The sequence below is a fragment of the Enhydra lutris genome, unplaced genomic scaffold (assembly GCF_002288905.1).
Source record: "Enhydra lutris kenyoni isolate GAN:26980312 unplaced genomic scaffold, ASM228890v2 scaffoldscaffold3, whole genome shotgun sequence".
Classification (NCBI taxonomy): domain Eukaryota; kingdom Metazoa; phylum Chordata; class Mammalia; order Carnivora; family Mustelidae; genus Enhydra; species Enhydra lutris.
The window spans coordinates 75,200,672-75,223,215 of record NW_019154087.1 but is presented as its reverse complement, the minus strand read 5'-3'; the positions used below and the strand labels follow the sequence as shown (position 1 = coordinate 75,223,215).

Below are 22,544 nucleotides of genomic sequence, written 5' to 3'. Positions count from 1 at the left end.
AATTTGCCCCCAAAGATTCCTGCTGACGCTTGTCTGTTCCTGCCTTTTGTGAAACATGGCACCCGCAGGACTCCGGGAAGAAGCTTAAATCCTGACCCTCCACAGCTGCCCTGGAGGGCACCCTGTGTGGCTCATCCACGGAGGGCCCCTGTCAGCTCCGGGAGCTGCTCACATCCCAGCAATGCACTCAGGAGCCCTGACCCCAGCCGGATGAGAGCATTCCTGAGTGGGACCCAACCTTGCCACCCACCAAGAGTCCCACACCACCTCCCACCGCCTCCCATGTCTGGCCGCCCCAGCAGACTCTAGAATGTCTGTGCCTCAGATCCAAGTAGAAGAAGTGGTAGGTGGGGAAGAAGAGCCGGCAGGAGCAGCCCTGCCTCCGGATGACCACCTCCGGAGCCTGAAAGCCCTCACTGAGAAACTGAGGCTGGAGACCCGAAGGCCCTCCTACTTGGAATGGCAGGCCAGGCTGGAAGAGCAGACATGGCCCTTCCCGAGGCCCCCTGCTGAGCAGGGGGAGTGTGCGGAGGAGGACCCCTCATCCCCGAGGAGAGAGCCCAGGCGGCATTTCCCACCTAACGGGAGTGGCCCCCAGGACGCTGGGCCCCAGCCCGCCAGCAAGCTGGAAGGCTTTGAAAGTATCGACGAGGCTATAGCCTGGCTCAGGAAGGAACTGGTAAGTGGCTGCCCCTCTAAGCAACCCTGGAAAAGATGCCTCTCTCCCTCTCTCTGTCTCTCTCCCTCTTTCTGTCTCTCTCCCTCTCTCCCCTCTGTGTTTCTCTCCCTCTCTCTGTTTCTCTCCCTCTCTCTCTCTGCTGTGTCTCTCTCTCTCTGTCTCTCCCCATCTCTATCCCTCCCAACTGCACATCTGTCATTTTCCTGTTAAATCCAGGGTAGACCTCATACCGCACAGTGACATGAGATCCGCACGCCAGCCAGCCAGCCCCTAGTCCTGTAGTCACAGGTACTTATGGAAGGACTGTGTTTAAGGGGCTGCCCAGAGGGTGACATGGTTGATCGGCCCTAAAAGCTTTGGGCTGGGTCTCAGAGGCCGAGTGGGAGTCTGCCCAGAAGTCAGGACCTGGTTGTAGGGGGGGCGCATTCGAGGGGATGACCATGAGCAACAGGTATCCTTGGGGCGTAGGGGGCAGTAGCTTGACCTTTTCTCTGCCCAGGGGACAGCAGGCTCCCAACAGGGGCATCTCTCAGCAGGTGAGAAAGGGAATGGGTGTTCAGAACTCTGTGCCCATAGCCCAAAGGAGAATCACTGGTCCCAGGCATGATGGCTTCTTGGCAAAGCTGGGCACAATGCTCATGCTTGCCATGATCTCAACTCCTGCCTCTCCCCATCACCTGTGGCCAGGTCACACCTGCCCAGTCGGGCCTCCGTAGCCACAGGTGAGCCAGCAACCAACGGCCAGTGCCTTCGAGAGCCACTTGTAACTCCTGTGTCATCAGGGTAGGCAGAGGTCTCCCTGGTTTGTTCTGCAAAACCCCGAAAAATAAATCCCCTTTGGGGCCTGGAATTCCTCAAGGGTTGAAATAAATCATTGGGGCACGGGAGAGGGAAGGCTCAGGAACTCAGGTGTCCCATCCATTGGAAGTCTTTTTTTGTTTTAATGTTTAATCTTTCATTGGAACTGCTTCCCCAAACACCATTCCACCACACCTGTCTTTAGTAACTGGAGTGCCAGTTGGCTTGCATAGTAAATGGGGCACCTGTGGCTTCACACCTGGTCTCTGGACACCCCATGCCCCTGGGTGCTCCTGGGGGCTTCAGGAGGTGAGTTGAGAGGGACTCACCGTGGGCCGGGCTCTTTAAAGCTGCTCTTTAAACTCCTGAGGCTGAACTGCTTTAGTTGGTTTTCACAAAGAGAACAAAAATATCCCCATCCATCAAGGATTCTGTTACTTGGCTCTGGGTCCTTTTGAGGTTTTATTGCTTCTGGGAGTGGATGCGTTTGCTTTCGAAATAAATTAGCATTCCCTGTGGGCCCCCTTTGGGGTAGAGAGTAGAGAAGGTATTCCCTGCGCGTAAACCAGGAGGGAGTTCTCTAGAGCTTGTCCTCCTCATCCTCTGCATGAGAGAGGGGTCTCTCAACCCCAGCTGCATATTAGTCACCTGGAAAACCTTAAAACGTCCCAGAACCTAGAGGCACCTCAGATCTATCAAATGAATATTTGATAGACCCTGGGTGGGTCCCAGGCATCAGTAGGTTTTAAAGATCACCCCACCCTGACTTCCACCCACCGCCTCAATGCTTCCAAACAATGCAGCCTAGGTTGGAAAGCAATGCTATAGTTCTGCAGCCTGTGCCCCTTTTCTTGCCCAGCCACTGCAAGCCAAGCTGCGCGAGTGCCTCAGGCAGACTACATGCTGAGGGAAAGCAGGTGGGCCAGGTCAAGGACAACCATGGGTAATGGAGAGAGCAATGCTCTGTAGGCAAAGAGAGGAGGGCTAATTGCCAGGGCTAACTTGGCTGCCAAAGGCTGGCTGAAATAAGTACGGGGAATATCAGCATTAATAATGCTTTATATTTGCATGATATTTTCTTTTTTTTAAAGATTTTATTTATCTATTTGAGAGAGAGAAAGAGAGAGAGAGAGAGAATGAGAGGGGAGAGGGTCAGAGGGAGAAGCAGACTCCCCAGTGAGCAGGGAGCCCGATGTGGGACTCCATCCTGGGACTCCAGGATCATGACCTGAGCTGAAGGCAGTTGCTTAACCAACTGAGCTACCCAGGCGCCCTGCATGGTATTTTCTTATTTTTCATATACGGTGTAGTCGTTTTTTCCTGTTTTTATTTACATTGTCCGGTTAGTTAACAAACAGTGTAATATTAGTTTCAGGTGACAATATAGTGATTCAACACTTCCGGGCATCAGCTGGTGCTCTCCTTAATCCCCATCACCTATTTCCCCCACCTCCTAACCCTCCCACTTACACCCCCTCCATTTCCCCCATCCCCCCCACTCTCTCCCCTCTGGTGACCATCAGTGTGTTCTCTGTAGCTGAGGGTCTGTTTCTTGGTTTGTGTCTCACTCTTCTTTTTTCCCCTTAGCTGGTTTGTTTCTTTTTCTATTTATTTATTTATTTGTTTGTTTGTTTATTTGTTTATTTATTTATTTATTTATTTGGCAGAGATCACAGGTAGGCAGAGAGACAGGCAGAGACAGAGGGGGAAGCAGGCTCCCAGGGCTCGATCCCAGGACCCCGAGATCATGACCTGAGCCAAAGGCAGAGGCTTTAACCCACTGAGCCACCCAGACGCCCCTTAACTGGTTTGTTTCTTAAATTCCATGTATGAACAAAATCATATGGTATTAGTCTTTCTCCACTTAGTAGTATATTCTGTAGTTCCATTCATGTCATTGCAAATGACAGGATTTCATTCTTTCTGTGGCTGAATAACACTCCATCGTGTGTACACCACATCTCCTTTGTCCATTCATCAGTCGATAGACACTTGGGCCGCTTCCATGTGTAACTATTGTAGATAACACTGCTGTAAACATCAGGGTGCTTGTATCCCTTCTAACTGGGGATTGGGGGTTTTGTATTCTTTGGGCAAATACCTAGTAGTGCAATTGCTGGATAGTAGGGTAGTTCTATTTTTAACTTAAAAAAAAAAGATTTTATTTATTTAAGATTTACTTAAGAGATGGAGTAAGGGGACAGAGACAAGCAGACTCCATGCTGAGCGTGAAGCCCAATGTGGGGCTCAGTCTCCTGACCCTGAGATCATGACCTGAGCTGAAACCAAGTCAGAGGCTTTAGCCCGCTGAGCCACCCAGGAGCCCCTCTATTTTTAACTTTTTGAGGAAACTCCATACTGTTTTCCAGAGTGGCAGTGCTGGTTCATTTGAATGGTATTTACCACCCTTCCCACCATTTCTCTGTGCTACCAGGTTTGGGTAATAATAGTAATAGTAATAATAATACCGAGATTTGTCACTAATTGTTGTGTGCCACACACTTCACATGTATTACCTCTTTTGATTGTGATGTCACTTTCTTGTCAACCACATTTTATAGAGGACAAAACCAAGGCTCAGACAGGAATGTAGCAGTAAGTAAGAGAGTCAAAATTTGAACTCTAGTCCATCTGGCTGTGTTGCCCATGCTCTTCTTAGCCAACATACTATGTAGTATCTTCCAAAGGCAATGGATTTTGCTGGGTGATTCCTAAAAATGTACATTCACAAAGATGCCAGCAGTCACCAGAATGCATGGGCGTGGGGGCCAAGGGAGAAGTAAGACTGAATGACAATCCCAGTCCTCACACCATTATTTCTTGGTCTTACATCAGACCTGTGTGATTGCTGTAATTGTCTCCATTTTACAGATGAGTAAAGTGAGGCTCACAGAAGTCAGAGGCCCTGACTAGGACTATATGACTAGTAAGCGCCAGAGGCAAAGCTTGAACTCAGCCTTCTCCATCGAGGGTAGAGGGCTATGAAGAGAGAAACAGGAGAGCCAGCCCTCCAGCAGAGGGCCCAGTTGGGCATGCTGAATGAGCAACCACAGGTGCAGATCTGTGCTCCAGAAATTACTCAGAAACACTCCTTAGAACAGTGACTCCCAAACTAATGTGCATACAGATCACCGGGCTCTCCCATTAAAATAAAGATTATGATCCATGATTCCAAATTTCCAACAAGCTCCAAGGTAATGCTATGCTGTGGGTCCACGGACCACACTTTGAGAAGTCAGGACTGAAAGGCAGGCAGGACTGGAGCCAGGGGACCAGCGAGAGACCACGGAAGGAAGCCCCAGGGATCCCCAGGCCTACACCCTGACATGAGCCATTCTCATTGCCTTAGCTTCCCTTTCGGCTCAGGGCTCAGTCTATAAATGGGCCTCTGGGAAGGAAGTCCCAGCATCCCACACTGAGTTGTCCAAGACTGAGATTCCATCAGAGATTGTACGTCTGAGTTCAAAAGCAGCTCAAATGCAGACTGGCGGGCAGGCCCACTTGAATGTGCACTTCTGACCACTTCCACTTTGGGGATTAAATAGTAACAGGCAACTCATAAAATCCTCCGACTGGTTGGAAAACACGGAGCTCGACATCTGCACAGCAAACGGATTCTCATATTTTGAGAATTGCAGTCAAAACATTTAACTTCAAGTCATTTGTTTTCCTAATTTGTCATCTGACAACTCACTGCTGGGGGCATTAAAAATTAACCTTTTTATTGGGGCCTGGGTGGCTCAGTCGGTTAAGCAGCTGCCTTCGGCTCAGGTCAGGATCCCAGGGTCTTGGGATTGAGCCCCATGTCTTGGGGTTCCCTGCTCAGCGGGGAGTCTGCTTCTCCCTCTCCCTCTGCCCGCCCCCACTCATGCTCTCTCATGCTCTCTCAAATAAACAAAATCTTTTTTTTTTTTTTTTTAATTAACCTGTTTTTCTAACCCGGTGAAAGTAGTTTCAAATAACCTTTGTTTTATTTTAAGCCCAGAGTTATGTTTTCTTTATAGCTGGGCAGGCTATAAAGAAAACATAACCAGTGTGTCAGGCTCATAGGCAAATTTGTCTTTTCTCTTCATGTGGCTAAAGGTAGCGGATTAAAAATCTGTAATCCAGACAATCACATGGCTGCTTTCCCTCCCGGAAGCCAAACGCTCCCTTTGTTGGAAGTTTTGACCCCAGATTAGATGGCGCCCAGCAGTGGGCAGGCCCCAGATGACTCTGTGATTACCCCAGGGCTGTCCCAGGCACTGTTAATAAAACCAGGGAGGCGTTTGTTGTCCTTGTTGACCCTTTCAGGGGCAGGCCATGCTGGGTCCGGACAGACGGGCTAGTCCACCCCCTATCTTCTCCGAGGCCAGCTCAAAGGCAGAGAGTGACTGCCTAGATCTCATTTCCAAGCCAAGAAAGGATCCTAAGAGCTCCCTCAGAGATTCACTCTCCCTCTCTGCTCTCACCTAAGGGAAAACAGCAAGTCACTCCTGACATGCTCCAGGGACCTGTAAGCAGAGCAGACTTTTCCTCCCAGTCTCATGTATTGGAGGATACGAGGAAGGTGGAGATTTCTCAAACAAAACTGTCGGCATTACTCCTCCAAACTAGGAAGTCCTGACCTTTGGTTTTCCCAAGTATCCAGGGAGCCTGTCGCCATCTGCTTACGACAGGCAGGGTTGCAGCCTCTCTGTGCAAGAAATGGACCCAGAGCCCAGTCCAGTGGCCGTGGTGCATCTCTGCCTATTCCAGACTGCTTATGTGGTCAGAAAGTCCCAGCCTCAGGTCCTTGCCTTTGGGGACGCCTCACTAGGAGGCCAAGATGTAGGGGTAGTCCTCCAGGAAAGAGTGAGCTAGAAAGGGCACGCCCCACATCATGTGGGACTCGGCTCTCTAGCTGAGTCTGGAATTCAGAACATTTCACAAACCTCTGTGCTTGGTCCCAGAGCTTGTAGCACAAGGGGGAAAGGGACACTCCCTTGTCTCCTCTCTTCAACCCTGCTAAAATGTTCCCCTTGCCAACCTGACAGATAAAGAAACGGGGAAAATCTTCCACTTGGCCTGTGCGGTGCCAAAACTAAAAACAAAACAGAACGGTCCTGCGTCCTCAGGGTTTGTCTTTGGGGCCAGAATCCTTGGGCGTGAGAAATATTTTTCTTGTAGTTTCATGCAGGTGTTTGATACCCACAGAAAGCCCCCCAAAATATGTTTATGGTTGTTAGAAAAAGGGAAGAGGAACCTGACAAGTTTTAGTAATTCTAGGACCTGCTGTGGCAGGTCATGGACTTGAAGTTGGCTGGCCCTATCTGTGGCCACAGCTTGATTTCAACCTCTCCTGATTAAGCCTCTCTTGCCTCTGCTGCCTATTTGGCAAGCACATGACTGTTGTGTCCCAGGCATGTCCAACAAGGCCAGTGTTACCCATTTCCACTGAATGATACGGCCAAGTGGCAATTCAAATACACCAAGCATCGTTTGATTATCGTCGTGGTCCTGCCTCCTGTCTAGGGAGCATGGTATTGTCCCCAAAGCACTTTTACATACAGTATCCTGGGAGAAGCCTTGGAGGTACTTGCTATTCCCATTTTACAGAGGAGAAGACTGAGGCTCAGAAAGGTACTAAGCCTGAAATCAGAGAGGTTAAGTGACTTGCCCAAGGTCACATGCAAAGATATGGCCAAACAAGGACACAGACCCACATCTCTGGGCTCTGGATCCAGATCGCTTACCTTTGTACTAGGTATAGGTACTGACACTCTCGGTGTTCTAGTTGGTGAGGCCAGGAGTTGTCCAAAAGCCTGTATTTAAAACCCTGCTGGATACCTGTGTAGCTCAGTCAGTTGGGCTTCCCCTCAGGTCTGCCTTTGGCTCAGGTCATAATCTCAAGGTCCTGGAATCAGTCCTGCATATTGGGCTCCCTGCTCAGTAGGGGAGTCTGCTTCTCCCTCTCCCTCTGCTGGTAGCCCTGCTCCTGTTTGCTTACCCTCTCTCTCTCCCTCTCTGTCAAATAAATAAATAACATCTTTAAAGGAAATACATAAATAAAACCCTGCTAATTACGGAACAGGACACCTGTAAAGGGTGAGCAATGCCTCACAACCACCGTGTAGCAGGGTCTGGGAAAGCTGTGGCCATTCTATGATAAGGATATGCTCAGAGCCATCCAGAGAGGTGTTGGCTGAGCTGGGGTTCAAGTCCCCAGAGTTTCTAGTCTGGCTGTTCCTTTGCCCAACTCTGAGTCTTCTCAGTGTACCTGGGAGCTTTCAGCCTGCCTGGCATGAGCAATCTGCAGGAGGAAGACTGTTCTAGTAATCGGGCCACACATTTTAGTAACACTTCAGTCTTTACTAAAGTATTTACAAACAAAGTCACCAGCAAAGGCAATAGGACAAAACATCAGTGACCTTTATTTCTGAATGCCAATATTATTCTTTGAACTTTTCTATAGCTTCTGAGGTTTCCAAAATAGGAATGCATTATATACTACTAGGAAGAAAAAATATTTTAAAATGAAAGGTAAAAGAAAGAAAAGTTCCAAGCTCCTCTCTGTCTTGCCAATGTAATTGGTACACGTTCCTCACCTTATAATCTGCAGGTTTTAAGAAAGGCATAGACTCTCCTAGACTAAAATAAGAAAATTGACACCTGGATCCACAGAAATTCCCCAGTCACAGTGAGGGCTGATGAGGTGGGGACCGTTGGCCAGTGAGATGAAGCCAACTCCAAGAATCAGGTCCTGCCCCTTTCCTTTCCTTAAGTGTCTTGCAGTTGAAAGGAGAGGGAGGTGGAAGACAGGAGCAGAGGCCTGATGGGAGTACCCACCCAGAATAGCAGCAGAAGGCAGCCCTGGGGCTGTATGAGACAGGCAGGGCGGTGGTAAGGGGATCCTTTGATCCAATCCTCCACTCACCCATTATAGCCAGAGCTCACAGAGTGCCTGAAATCAGGAGCTGGGTGCAGGTGGGGGCCAGGGTGAATGGGACAGGGTTCCTGCCTTTATGGGGTTCTCCCTTTTGTAGAGGAGACAGACACAAAACACAATGACACAGTGTGATAAGAACTATGCTAGAGGTATAATAAGTACAGTTCCAAAATGCTTTGAGGAGCTGAGGTGCACATTGAGTGGTCGTTGTGTGCCAGGCACAGCGGACAATCAAATTAACCAAGAGGAAATAGACAAATCCCTACCTTCTTCCACAACCAAATCCCTGTCTTTAAGTGTGATTGACATTAAGCGGCTCCTTATTTCCAATTCACATTTTTCCAATAATAAGGAAAACCCAATTCCTCTGAGGGGCACCCCTCAGGTTATAATAACTACACCATATGTTAATGTGTAGTAAGTGTTGGAAAAGGTATCCAGGGCATTTGTTAAAAAATACAGATCCTGGAGTGCTTGAGTGGTTTGGTCTGTTAAGCATCTGCCTTTGGCTCAGGTCATGATCCTGGGGTCCTGGGATAGAGTCCCTCATCGGGCTCCTTACACAGTGGGGAGCCTGCTTCTCCCTCTGCCTGCCGCTTCCCCTGCTTGTGCTCTCTCTCTCTCTCTGACATATAAATAGAATCTGTAAAAAAAAAAAAAAAAAAAAAAAATTACAGCTCCCTCCCAACTCTCCATGGAAATTCAGATTCCATTAATCTGTGGTGGTGTCAGGAAATTTACAAGTGCCTGTGGGGGGTTCTAATGTAACTGGGTCACCAACCAGACACAGGTGGGGTGGGAAAAGAATAAAATTTGTGACTAAACCAGACTTCCAGTCAGGTTCTACCATACCGTAGCTGTGTGACTTTAGGAAAACCAATTAACCTAGCCCCAGGTTTTGTCACTGTAAAATGATCTAATAAATACCTACGTGGCAGAGTGTATATAATAAATACCTACCAAGATAGTCAGGGTCTCTGCACTAAATGTCCTGTGAACATTTATAGTCATCACAACATTCATACAGTGCTCTTTTAAGGCAGGCACTGTTCCCATTTTGCAGATGGGAAAACTGAGGTAGAGTAACTTGGCCAAGATCAACCAGCAGGGTGGGAGGGTTGAACTCAGAGCTGACTGACCTCAGAACCCCTGCTTTGAATGGCTGCTATACCATCGGTTGCTCCTGGGATCGAATGAGCTTGAATCTACTTTGTATTTCATGAGGTTTTAGGCTCATTCAACACATCCTATCGACTCCTGGAGTTCTAGGCTGTTATTCTCCAAAGTTTGCTCGATTTTGCACTTTTTCCAAGAACTCCCCTCTCCCTTGGAGAAGTCTTCATTATTCTAATATAGACGGACCGGGTCTGGTGGCACAGAGGTTCAGAGAGAATTGTTCAAGATTGAGACATCCCCTTGGGCTGAACATCCCCTTTCTGAAGGATGTGTTATTTTATAAGCTTTGGGACCCACCCCTGTCCCCAAGCCTCCGCCAGGGCCAAAAATAAATAAATAGATAAAAAAACAAAACAAAAAAAAACCCGAGCACTGTCCGAAGGGCGTTGTTGGTCATGTCCCTGGGCACGGGCCTGAGCCAGACACAACCAGTGAGCAGGCAAAAGCCACAGAAAGCTGACAGAGAGGCTCACTCAAGGCAGCTGAGCCCTCTGCAGGGGAAACGGTTTCCACGTCTGCACCGTCTGCACCGAGGGCCTGGCACTCAGGAGCAATCGGGGAGAAGGAGACTCCCAAGCCAGTGGGCATTCCTGGCTTCTCTGCCTCCCTCACTGTTCCCCCGAAGGGCAGGCATGCCCGCCAGCACCAGCGGCTGAGGACGATCGTCTCTGGTAGAGCTAGTTCTTACAGCGCTAGCTAGAAGGATGCACAGAGCCGCCTCATGCTAGAGCAGGAAGGAACCAAGGGGCTGATCAACTCTTGTTTTTCAATGAGGAGATGCGCAGAGAGATCCTGTGTGTGCCCATCAGTCAGCTGTCCCAGGCTCGCTGCCCAGCCCTCTCCATCCACCCCCTCCTCAGCTCACACTCTGCCAGCAGCCCCAGGGCCACCACTGGCCACATTCCACAGCACTCACCAGTTGGTGACCTTACTAAGCTCCTGGGGTGTGTGGGGGAGGGGAGCAGCCCTGACTCGGGCCCTAACTCTGGACTCTGATGGGGGTAGCTGGGTCACAGCCGCTTCCCAGGTGCAGCAAATACTCTCCCAAGGTGGGTTTTGCTTTCACCCCAGCGGCCCTAGGCTGCTGCGAGTTCCCTCAGGCAGATGAGGCCCAAACCATCTGTTCTTTCTAAGGAGGCAGGCTCCAGGTTAATGGAGTGTGAAATGACTTTGGAGAGCGAAATGGCCTCAGTCATGCCTGGAAGGTGGGGCAGAGAATAGATTAGCTTCACTTCCTCTTGAAGGCACTGTGAGAATCTATATATAGAACCTCCAGGTGCCCCAGAGCCTTGATTACTCATACAAGCCCCAGCCCCAGAGAGCTCTTGGCCCACAAGCAGTGGTCCTCACTCGTGGTCAGCCAGTGTTTCTGGCTGGTTCATGGGCTTGCTCAGCCTCTGGTGTGAAACTCCCACTCTGTCCGTCTCCAAGCTGGGAAGCCCGGAACCCAGGAGAAGTCTAGAAGTCCCAACAGGTGTGCTCTAGGGGTCTTCTCGGGGCTCTCCACGGAAGTCAGGGCGCCTTGGCCCCCTTCATTCAGTTGACAGCTGCCCTGGCCACAGATGCCTGATCTCCAGGCAATGTCTTAAGGAAGCACCACCCCCACCCGGAACTGATAGTGCTCCCTGTAGATACAGTGTGAAGGCAGTGCAAGGGGCTCATGGGGGAGCAGGCACCCAGCCCTGCATGGGGTCCCCTCTCTGGCAGCTCTCCCACCCAGAGACACCCCAGCAGGACATCCTGCTTCAGAGAGGCCAGGGAGCTAGGCTCTCCTTGCAGTCTGCCTTGTGGCCTTTCTCCAGCAGCTTGCCAGGAGCGGCACAGCTCTGCGAGTCCCCTCCTGGCTGTCCAGGGCACTGGCCGGGAAGTTGGGGAAGGCCCGCACCGGCCAAACTGAGAACGCCCCACCTGGGAGGGTCCCCTGCCTTCATTTCAAATCCTGAAGCACCTGGGCACTACCAGCTCCGTGAACCCTGATAAGACACGTGATAAGGGGGACGTTAACGCTACCCTGCCAGCCCCACCCGGCTGTGCCTAAGTGTGAGGAGCGACAGAGGTGTTAGGTGCCAGTAATAATCTGTGAAGTGTGTGGGAAGCATGATTTGGCAACCAGCTCTACTCCGGGCCCTGCTGTTGAGGGAAGAGGAATGATACCAGACCTCGGCACTCAAAGACTCCTCTGACTTAGTGGGAGAGATAAGAGTGACAAACGGGAAATAACTAATTGCTTAGCTCTGCAGTTCTGGAGGCTAAAGTGGAACTAATACTTATGGAACCTCATGTCCTATACAGAGTGTCTTATATGTGTGTTACTCATGTCATTCTCGAGAGCAGACATTATGATTATGCCCATTTCACAGATAAGGAAATCGAAGCTCAGACAGCTTGAGCAACTTGCCCAGCGTTGCACCATCAGCGAGTGGTCAATGAGGGACTGTGAACCCACAAGTCAGTGCTCTGTTCATACTATTCACTGCCTCTCCACAGGCCTGGAGGGCAGCCTGGGCGAGAACGATGGGAAAGGCCCCCTGGAGAAAATCAAAACATGGCTCTGGGGAGGTATCATCCATTGATGGACTCATTCTTTCTTCCTTTCTTCCTTTCTTCCTTTCATTCATTCATTCATTCATTCACTCAACAAATGGCTTTTGAGCACCAGAGCTATGCACCAGGCACTGGGATGGGCCTGGTGAATACAGGGTAGTCATTTCTCCTTGGTGTTTTGCCACCTGGTGTGGGGACAGATGAGTCAACTAAGCCTGTAAGTACTGTGGTAGGAGGCACCCATGGTGGGGAGTGTCACCCAATCTGCAGGGTTTAGGGGCAAGGGCTGGTCCTGAAGGATGATAGGGAAGGGAAGAAGTATTCTAGGGGAGGGAATAAGGACCCAGTGTGACTGCCATGGAGGGAAAGAGGCTCAGAATGGGAGAGCTGAGGCTAGAGAGACCAAGGGAGCCAGGAGGGCTGGTGGTACCTTTGATAGGTTTGAGAGTGGGGAGACCTGTCCATTAGGCTCTTGAGTGTAGGGCCCAGGGCAGACAGTGGGAGGGGAGTTGTCCTTCCCAACACGGCCATAGCGCCCATCTCTTCTGCTCTCACTCAAAGGACACAGGATTCCTCTCTTGGGTGTGGAGCTTCCAGGCCCACCTCATGTCCAGTAGGCAGTCTTATCAGGTAGGGGAAGGGGATCAGCATCCCCTTTCCATAAAGGGGTCACACCATAGCCCAGAGGCACTCATCTCACTAGGGGCTGATCTAGGACTGTGTCTTAGTCTCTTGCTGCTACTGCAACAAAATACCGCATCCTGGGTAGCTTCTCAGCCACAGACATCGAATTCTCACAGGCTGGAGGCTGCAAGGCCAGGATCGGGCGACCAGCACGTTCAGGAGAGGGCCCTCTTCAGGTCACAGACTTCTTGCTGAGTCCTCACATGGTGGAAGAAGAGGTGGAGGGATCTCTCTGGAGTTTCTTATAAGTGTCAATCCCATCCATGACTTAAGCACATCCCAAAGGCCCTACCTCCAAATACCGTCACATTGGGTGTGAGGGTTTCAACGTGTGAATTTTGGGGTCACACAAACATTCAGACCAAAGCAAACTGGAACCCAGAGCCTCTGGGGACAGATCTAGGGGCTCTTCAGGGTGCATCAGGCTGTCCTTTTTAAAGGCCAGCGTTGTGAGTGAAGACGCAGTTTGGTCTAGGACCTTCCAAGTTTGAAGGTTTGAAATCAAAGGCCTGATCATATACGTAGAGTTTGACTCTTGCCACAGAGGACAGACAGCCCCTTGCAGGGTCCTGATCTCTTCTCTGGCTCTGGGCTCTGCTCAAACTTTCCCTCCCATTAGACAGTGGCTCCAAGGAGGCACAAGAGCACCTTGGAGTTGCTGAGACAGGTGGTTATCTTCTGCCCAGACAATGGGAGCCATGGTGCCCTTCCGCCCACCCACACCCTGGGCCAGGGACAGCCTGGCACCTGCCCAAGGCCAGTGGCGTCAGAGTGGCAGCCATGAGCACAGCCTCTCCTTTGCCAGAAAGAGTGGTCTCCTGCTGCCGGAGTAGAGACCTTTGAGAAGCATGTTCCAGCCTCCTCTCAAGTCAACAGCTTTGCTGGAAAATCAATCCCCAAACAGTTTGGTTTCTAGGGGTGTTAGAAAAAAATGTTTTTTAATTTTTCCCAGACCCTAAAGTTGCCTCTAGCAGCACATTTCAGTGACACTACTTACTTGCTTTCCTAACAGCATTATTCTGGCTCTTTCTCAGAGGCCAAACCCAAGATCAAATAATGAATAATATTTTCTCCAGGCTTCTAAGTGTGTTCCTACCCAGCACTGATGAAAACAATAAGCTGGACCTTTCGGTTAAGTTATATAAATCACCACGCAGCTTACAAAAACTACTTCTAAGGTTCAAGAATGAAGTCTTGTAGAGAATACAGCGCGTTCTGTCCTTTCATGCGCAACTGAGAAAATGGCCCAGATTTTTCTACTCTGAAAATGGCCTGGATTTTTCTACTCTGTCTCTTGTCAACATCAGTCAGAGCCTAATTGTGACTGTGGGGCTGGGGTGGCTTAGATCTGAGCCTCAGAAGTAGGGATTAAATGAAATGCCCTTGATCACCTTGGAATTCTTTGTGTCTTCTGGGACCTGGGCTAATCCCTGTGGGACTCAGTCTTGCTCATCCATGGCTCCTCTGGTTTGCCCTGGGCATAGGGTCTTCTCTGGGGTAAGCTTTAGAGATAGATTTGCAAACCTCTGCCCAGATGTGCTGGCAGGGGTGCACAGGGCCGAGTCTCAAGCCCTGGTCCCCATCTTGTTGTTTCTCCAAATTAAGAAAACAGAAGCTTTCAGGGGCAAAGGTGCATGATTGTCCAGAAAGTGAAGAAAACAAAGCAGGTCAGGAACAGGACTTCGGGGAGGCCCGGTGCTGGAGAGAGGAGGGTGTGTCCCACAGGCCATGCACTGGCACTCGCTTTAGGAAGCAGGAGCTGTGGGGAGCAAAGGCAGCACATTCAGAAGAATTGCTTCTTGTGCTCCCAAAGGTCTGCTGGTTACGTGCCTTTTGTATTTTTTCAAACTCCTTAAATCTTCAGGGCATTTTAGACCTGCAGAGAGCAGACCCAAGAAAGTGTTCTAGCACATCCTATGGGCAACTAGGAATAAAGGTATCAGCCGAACCTTGCACGTTTAAGACTTTATTCAAGAAACAGACATGCTGGCTTCCCTGGAATGCCAAGGTGTCATTCAGGGTTTTAGACTGAGCAAGTGAACACAGGGCAAGTGGGCAAGGGGTGCTGAGGAAGGGAGCAAATCATCCAAATTGCCACAAAAATGCCTCTTCTCCCAAACACTGCTGGGGCCGTTGCCAAAGAACAAAATACTCTCTCCTCGGCAGTTGGTCTGAGTCTCTCCTTCTCTGGTCACTGCTCCTCCAACCTACCTCAGAGAAGCCTTCAACCTCCCAGACCACGCCACCTCCTTCAGGGTCTGGGGGGTTCCCAGTGCCACCCATGTTAAAGAACGTATCCCACAGAGAGACGGGCCTCTGGCTGACCAGGACAAGTCCTCCTCGCCAACGCCTGCAACGTCCACACGTGCCCGGGGCCGCAGAGACTTCTAGGACGTGGGACTTGGGAAGCTAAAACCAGAAAGGTCCTGGGCAAACCAGGTCGGAGTGACCCCCCCAAATGTGTAGCTTTTGTTGTTCCTTTAATGGGGGTAAAATACATGTATATCACATAAAATTACCATTTTAAGCATTTTTAAGTGTATAATTAATTAGGTACATTCACAGCCTTGTGCTGTGGTGCTCACAACCATCCATCTCCAGAAAGGCTTTCTTCTTCCCCAACCAAGACTTTGTCCCCAGTAAACACACACTCCCCTATCCCCCCAGCTCCTGGCAACCCCCATTCAATTCTCTGTCTCTACGAGTTTGACTACTTAGGTATGTCATGTAAGTGGAATTGTAAAGTACTTGTGCCTTTTGTGGCTGGCTTCTCTCTTCCATATCATCCTTGAGGTCTCCCATGATATGTCAAGATGGCGGAAGGACACGCCATTGTATGGGCAGACCGTATTTTGTTTATCTCTGCATCCATCCATGGACACATGGGTTACTCCCACCCTTCGCCTCTTGTGAGTAACGCTGCTATGGACAGGGCTACCAGTTAATGTTCAAGCCCCTACTTTCCATTCTTGCAGGGATCTATCCGCAAGAGGCACTGCTGGGTCATGTGGCAATCCTGTGTGTCATTTTTTGAGGAACTGCCTCACTGTTCTCCCCATCAGTTCACTGCAACGTCGGCTTTCACTCCACCCAGCCCAGAGGCGGGAGTCAGCCTGTCTTCTAACTCCCCCTGAGACTTGGCCCCAGAGACCTCCCAGCAGAGCCCTCTCCCATGAGGTCCATCCATGAATTTCCACAGCTGGCCAGCCTACCTGGGTTGCTGCCAGGCCATCAATCGGCCACCTTCTCCTTCCTGGGCTTCCTCACCCAGTGGGAACACGCCCTGTCACTGCAATGTGCTAACAGCCACCACACACTGACATTTCTCCCCCTTTCACCAAGTACTATGCCCTAATTACAGGATTACAGCCACTGTGGGTGCTCCTCCGAGAATCCAGCAAGAGCCTCTATTGTGCAGGAACAACAGGCCACCCTGGGCAGGGAGATTAGAAATCAGCATGTCCTACAGTGCAGTCTTTGCCAGGGAGAGCATTAACCCACACTGATCGTTGAGTCACCGGGACCAGGTTTTAGGGCCAGCATCTCAGTTGTTTTAATGAAATCTTAAAAGTGGGAGGTTCTGGCCAGTTTCCACATTCTGCACCTAGGCCCAGAGAAAGAACTTAAAGGTGAACCTCTTACCTTTGACTGGCAGCGTTCAGCTCACCTGGCTTTCACTCATTGTCTGCTATGCTTCTCATAGTCCTTGGAATAAACAGGATCCCTTCTCTCTAGAAGAAGAGACAGGAGTTCAGGAAGTGTTAGTGACTCACCCAAAACCACATAGCTAGTAAAGAGGGGTTCCACTGGCACCAAGAGTCTAACCCCAGAGCAATGGATTTCCCACTTCTCACTGCTTCTGGGATCCAGCCCACCTCCAGGTCAGCGGAAGCCATTGAGAGGCCTCCAGTTCTGGGCTCTGATGGGCCCTGGGGTGATCCGAGTGCACCACACCCTGGCTGGCCAATCACAGACAGTCCCTTAAACTTCTCTGAGTTGGTTTCCTCTGTTTCCTCTTCCGGAACACAGATCGAAATAGCTCTCATCTAAAGCTATGCTTCCACTGCACCTGACAGTATGTGGCAGAAGATGGGATGTGAGACCATCGCTGCCTGAATACCTCCTTGGCAGAGAAGACAGAAAAGGCAGGAGGGCCTCCATCCCCCCAGCCAGACCCCGTCCCAGCTCTCCCACCTTCCTCAGGAGCTGCCATTCTTCCAACTTACTGCAAGCAGGAGCCTTGAAGACTGACTTACGTTCACTAAACATTTCTGCAAAGGTTAAAATCTAAAAAGCCTCTTAACCTGTACGAACCTTGTAGACATGAGGCTAAGTGCAATAAGCCAGTCACAAAAGGACAGATTCTGCGTGATTCCACTTACAAAAGGCAGGTGGGGCAGTCGCATTCATAAAGACAGAAAGTGAAATGGTGATTCTGGGGGGGGGAGGGGGGAGGGGGAGTTGTTTAACGGGGACAGAGTTTCAGTTTGACAAGGTGAAGAGATCTGCAGGTAGATAGTGGAGATGGTTGCATATCAGTGAGGATATGCTTAATGCCATTGAGCTGTACACTTAACAGTGATGAAGACAGTAAAAATTTGATGTTCTGTGTATTTTACCACAATGAAAAAAAATGAAAAAAAAAAAAAATTCTAGGTTGCCTGGGTGACTCTGTTGGTTAAACAACTGCCTTCAGCTCAGGTCATGATCCTGGAGTCCCGGGATCGAGTCCCACTTCGGACTCCCTGCTAGGCAAGGAGTCTGTTCTCCTGCTGACCTCTCTTCTATCATTCTCTCTCTCTCTCTTTCTCTCAAACAAAAATTCTAGGGGTGGAGCAGCAGGGAGACTGCACATTTTGCTTAGGTGTTTTTTGGTTTTTGTTTATTTTTATTTTTTTTAGCTGTGGGAGCTCATTTCTGTCTGGATCTGGTCTGATTACAGCAGAGTTACCTCTTAAGGGCAGGGGGAAGGGGCGGGACTCTAATTAATGTTCAAGGTACAGAGTCACCCTTGGGAAATCCTTAGTGAGTGAGAATAGGGCCAACAGGGCCAATTTTCCCGGTGGCATTGGAACACTGTTTCTCTGAGCATCAGATGCTGCAGCGGACTGACATTCAGGGATCATAGTACATAGATACTCTGAGTGACTCCTGGGGCAGATATTCGCACTAAGGCGCCCTCAGAACCAGGGTCTGCTGAGAAAACAGCAGCTTTCCAGTCCCCCTCGTGGTCCTTGGGGCAAAACAAGTAGAATGGGCAGAATCCTCAGCCCCATGGGAAGTGTGGTCTTACTTCTCTTCTTTCCCTTACGCGAAGTTGAATGAATCCTAGCTCAGCGAGTGTGTGTGTGAACTGGCCCCACCAAAGAGAACTGGACACGTACCTTACACTCACCCCTCTGTCCAACTAACGCTGATGGGATTTCAACCCTAAATTTTCCTCTGATCTCTGTCTGGATCTATTAGCCCTAGAAAAACAGACCTTTTCCCCCAACAGGCACCCCTACATTTCCCATCTCACAGATACTCCCAGACACCTGCTCAAACCTGAAACTTTCCAACTTCAAAGGATCTTTTCAGATCTAAGATCTAGTTCCTGGGCCCAGAGTTCAAAACTAAACCATGAAGTTCCTATCTTTTCAAAGAGCTCTATCTTCAAATTAGAAAATACCCCAGAGAAATGGTTCAATCAAGACTCCTCAAGGGGCGCCTGGGTGGCTCAGTGGGTTAAGCCTCTGCCTCAAGCTCAGGTCATGATCTGAGGGTCCTGGGATCAAGCCCTGCATCAGGCTCTCTGCTCAGCAGGGAGACTGCTTCCTCCTCTCTCTCTGCCTGCCTCTCTGCCTACTTGTGATCTCTGTCTGTCAAATAAATAAATAAAATTAAAAAAAAAAGACTCCTCGAAGACCATATTAGATAAAGCAATGGGTGTGAGCTGGCATTGTCTTTCAGACAAATCTGATGACCATCTCCTTCAGAAAGGTTTCAGACAACACCTAGCCCACTTTCAGGCATGACTAAGGGCTCCATAATGAATGAATGGATAACCAGCTGCTCTTTGATGAGTCTGCCATCATTAATTTGTTGCTATTCTAAATCAATAAAATATTCTTGAAGATTTATTTAGTTATTTTAGAGAGAGAGAGAGAGCAGGGGTGGGGCAGAGGAAGAGGGAGAGAAACTCAAGCTGACTCCCCAATAAGCAAGGATCCCAGGACCCCAAAGCTATGACCTGAGCCAAAATTGGGAGTGCCTTGTCAGTGGCTTGGGCTCTTGAGTCTGTTTGTCTGGGTTTCTCATCGCAACTCTGCCATTTTTGCCCTTTGTGATTTGACACAGTGACTGATTTCATGAGTTGCTGCCTCCTCATCTCTTAACTTGTAGATGATGATGGTGATATTACTTAACAAAGTTGTAGTGAAGAGTAACTGTAGCATGTTGATGTACCCACTATAGACTGAATCTTTGTGCCCCCCCCTCCAAATTCATATGTTGAAGCCCTTGCCCCCAGTGTGATGGTATTTGGAGGTGGGCCTTTAGGAGGTAATTAGATTTTGAGGTCATAAGTGTGGGGCCCCCATCATGAAATTAATGTCCCTTTGAAAAGAAGGAAAGCTGAGCTTTCTCTCTCCATCATGTGGGGATACAGCAAGAAGGTAGCCAAGAGAAGGTCCTCAGTAATAATAGAATCAGCCCACCCCTTGATCTTGGACTTCTTGACCACGAGAACTATGAAAAATAAATGTCTACTGGTTAAGCCTGCCAGTCTGTGGTGTTTTATATGGCAGCCTGAGCAGACTAATACATACCTGAAGAACTAAGAACAATGCCTGGTTCATAGTAAAACATTCAGTGAATATTAGCATATATTTACATATTTGTTTGTTTGTTTTGAAACTTTATTAAGAAATACTACAGGCAGGGGCACCTGGGCGGCTCAGTGTGTTTAGCGTCCAACTCTTGGCTTCAGCTCAAGTCATGATCTCATGGTCATGAACTCTGAATTGGGCTTGGCAGGGAGTCTGTTTGAAGATTGTCTCTTTCCCTCTTCCTCTGCCCCTCCTCCTGCTTGCTCTCTCTCTCTGTCTCAAATAAACAAATTAATTAAATATTTTAAAAAAAACATATTACAGGGCACCTGGGTGGTTCAGTCGGTTAAGCGACTGTCTTCAGCTCAGGTCATGATCCCAGAGTCCTAGGATCGAGTCCTGCATCGGACTTCCAGCTCCACAGGGAGTCTGCTTCTCCCTATGACCTTCTACCCTCTCATGCTCTCTCTTATTTGCTCTCTCTCTCAAATAGATAAAATATTTGGAAAAAAAAACATATTGCAGTCATTTTAAAATGTTTAAAGATTTAAAGAATGATCTAACAGCAGACCCACCACCCAACATAAGGTATGAAATATTACCAATAAAGCTGAAGCCCCCATAAACTTTCTTAACCACCTTCTTTCCTTCCCACCCAGAGGTAATCAGCCTTCTCAGTTTGGTACTTAAACCACTCCCGTGCAGTCCTTTGTACTCTTACTCTACCCATGTGTGTCTGTTAATAATGAGACTGAACCTTTAAGCCAGGATGGACATGTGCCTCTTCCAGAAGTATTTAGACATAGAATCTAGCCTGGCATGAAGTGTTGTTGGAGGAAACCATCTGTCCCCATTTGTCATCTTGTTGTGTGTGTCTTTTCACCTTCCTGAGCAGGGAGTGTGCCAGTATCTCCAGGTGGACCAGCTGGTGGTACAAGCCATTAATTAGGTCTCCCATCAGCAGGTCTGTGTTTGTCAGAGACTATGGAGCTGCAACCCCAGCCCACCTCTTTGCTGATGCCTCCCTTCCTCCCTTCCAGATGGAGATGCGGCTACAGGACCAGCAGCTGGCCAGACAGCTCATGCGCCTGCGCAGTGACATCAGCAAGCTGAAGATCGAGCAGACCTGTGATCTGCATAGGAGAATGCTCAATGATGCCACCTACGAGCTGGAGGAACGGGACGAGCTGTCTGATCTCTTCTGCGACTCTCCGCTGGCCTCCTCCTTCAGTCTCTCCACCCCACTCAAGCTCATTGGAGTCACCAAGATGAATATAAACTCCAGGAGGTTCTCTCTGTGCTGAGAAGCCCTAGAAGGGGTCAGAGGAGCCAGAACAGAATGTTTGGGAGGCGGGGAGGGGAGGCGGGAAGGGCATGGAGGTTGCATTACCTTGAGTGAGTCTCCCCAGGGGCAGGGCTTCCCTGTGGTTGGTGTACCATGGGCCCTCAGACCCATGGCAGGTCCTCTGTCAGGGGGCCCCGGCTTTGGAGCCCCACAACCCCTTGACTGTCCGTAACCCAAAGTGTTCTGCAGAAGGGCCACTCCATCCAGATGTTCAGTGAGACCTGGCTCCTAGCATGACGCATCTCCATCCTCCCCTCACTGACCCGCATTCCCGTTTCCTCAGAATCACTGGTGCTATGATCTGAGATCCCAAAGGGGGGCCACCAAATGCTATGGTTCTTGCAGAAAACTTACCCAAGGGCACTGAGCCCCCAGGGAGGAGGTGATTAGGTACCTCAGATGAGCCCATCTGCCATTGCTGTCCTCTAAGTACTGGCTCAGATTCACCACAGACAGGTGACTTAGCAGCCCTGACAGGGACCCAGGAGGAAAGGAAAACCAGAAGGAGTGACAAAGTGGAGCTTGGGAACACAGGCCCCATAGCCATCGCCAGTTTCTCTGCTGAGTGGCCGCCCAGGCTCCTGTCAGTCTTAGACCTTGGCACAACCAGGGCTGTGTCGATTGTTTCTAGTGCGTGCCAGGACACACGGGGGCCACGGGGGCGGAGCAAACTTGGATGTCCTCTCTGCTGCCTTCCCTGGCCGCACACACCAATCCCAATCTCCAAAGAGCCCTTTTGCCGTCACCCTGCTCCTCCAGGGGAGTGCCCAAGTGAACCAGGCAAGTCTGTCAGTGGATTTCCCAGCACCGAATTCTCCTGGTGGCGTCACCTTTGTCCCCTTCCTGCCCTCCCCAGAACAACTTGAGGAAGCACAGGAGCTCACCCTGAGCCGCCTCTGACATTCTGTGCCTGATTTAAACCACTAATTTTAATTGAATCAGACTGTTACTAATCTGTTGCTAACGTGTTCAGAGCTGTTTGATTTTTGTTCACGTGTCGACACCAGTTGGGTAGGTCAAGTGAAGTAGTTCAGGATTTGACTTGAAAGGTTCTCCCTGACGACAAGCATGAGGATGAGGAAGGCGAGGACCGAGGCCTCAACAGGGAGGAAAGTTAGCCTCATAGAACGCCACCTGGTACGGGTTCTCCTGCCAGCGGGGGGTGGCTTTTGACGTCACTTGGTTCAAGCCTCCTTGTGCATGAAGGAGTAAAGTGAAGCCAGGGAAAGAGGATGACTTCCCTCAGATTATGCGACTCCTTAGTGGCTACAGACAGCCAACAGATTAAATCATTATTGAGAATGTCAAGACAGATCAAATATCAAGGAACTTAAACCCCAAAGATGGTCCTAATGCTTTGCCAAACCCACCAACTGCCAAGCCCTCTACGCTCCACCTCGTGCAGCCCCCAAGCGTACCTCTCACTTTGTAGTCCTGAATATTTGGGTCCAACTTAGAGCAATGCCTGGAAAGTGGACCCACAGAACACATGTTACCCATCACACTTCCATAGTCGAAGTAAGGTGTCCTGATGTTCTTTCATGTTTCATCTTCCCGTAGAGTCTCTCTGGGCCCATGCACACCTCACACACACACACACAC

The 22,544-nt window shown here is 49.7% G+C and overlaps 1 protein-coding gene across 1 annotated transcript; it reads left to right on the top strand.

Annotated features, from left to right (window-relative positions):
* The first annotated feature begins 22 nt into the window (after window positions 1–22).
* LOC111156933 (family with sequence similarity 167 member A) lies at window positions 23–20,901 on the top strand. The gene is made up of 2 exons (XM_022518091.1): window positions 23–679; window positions 20,638–20,901. Exons 1-2 carry the CDS (start codon window positions 311–313, stop codon window positions 20,899–20,901), a joined length of 633 nt encoding a protein of 210 aa, XP_022373799.1. The 5' UTR covers window positions 23–310.
* The last annotated feature ends 1,643 nt before the right edge of the window (window positions 20,902–22,544 follow it).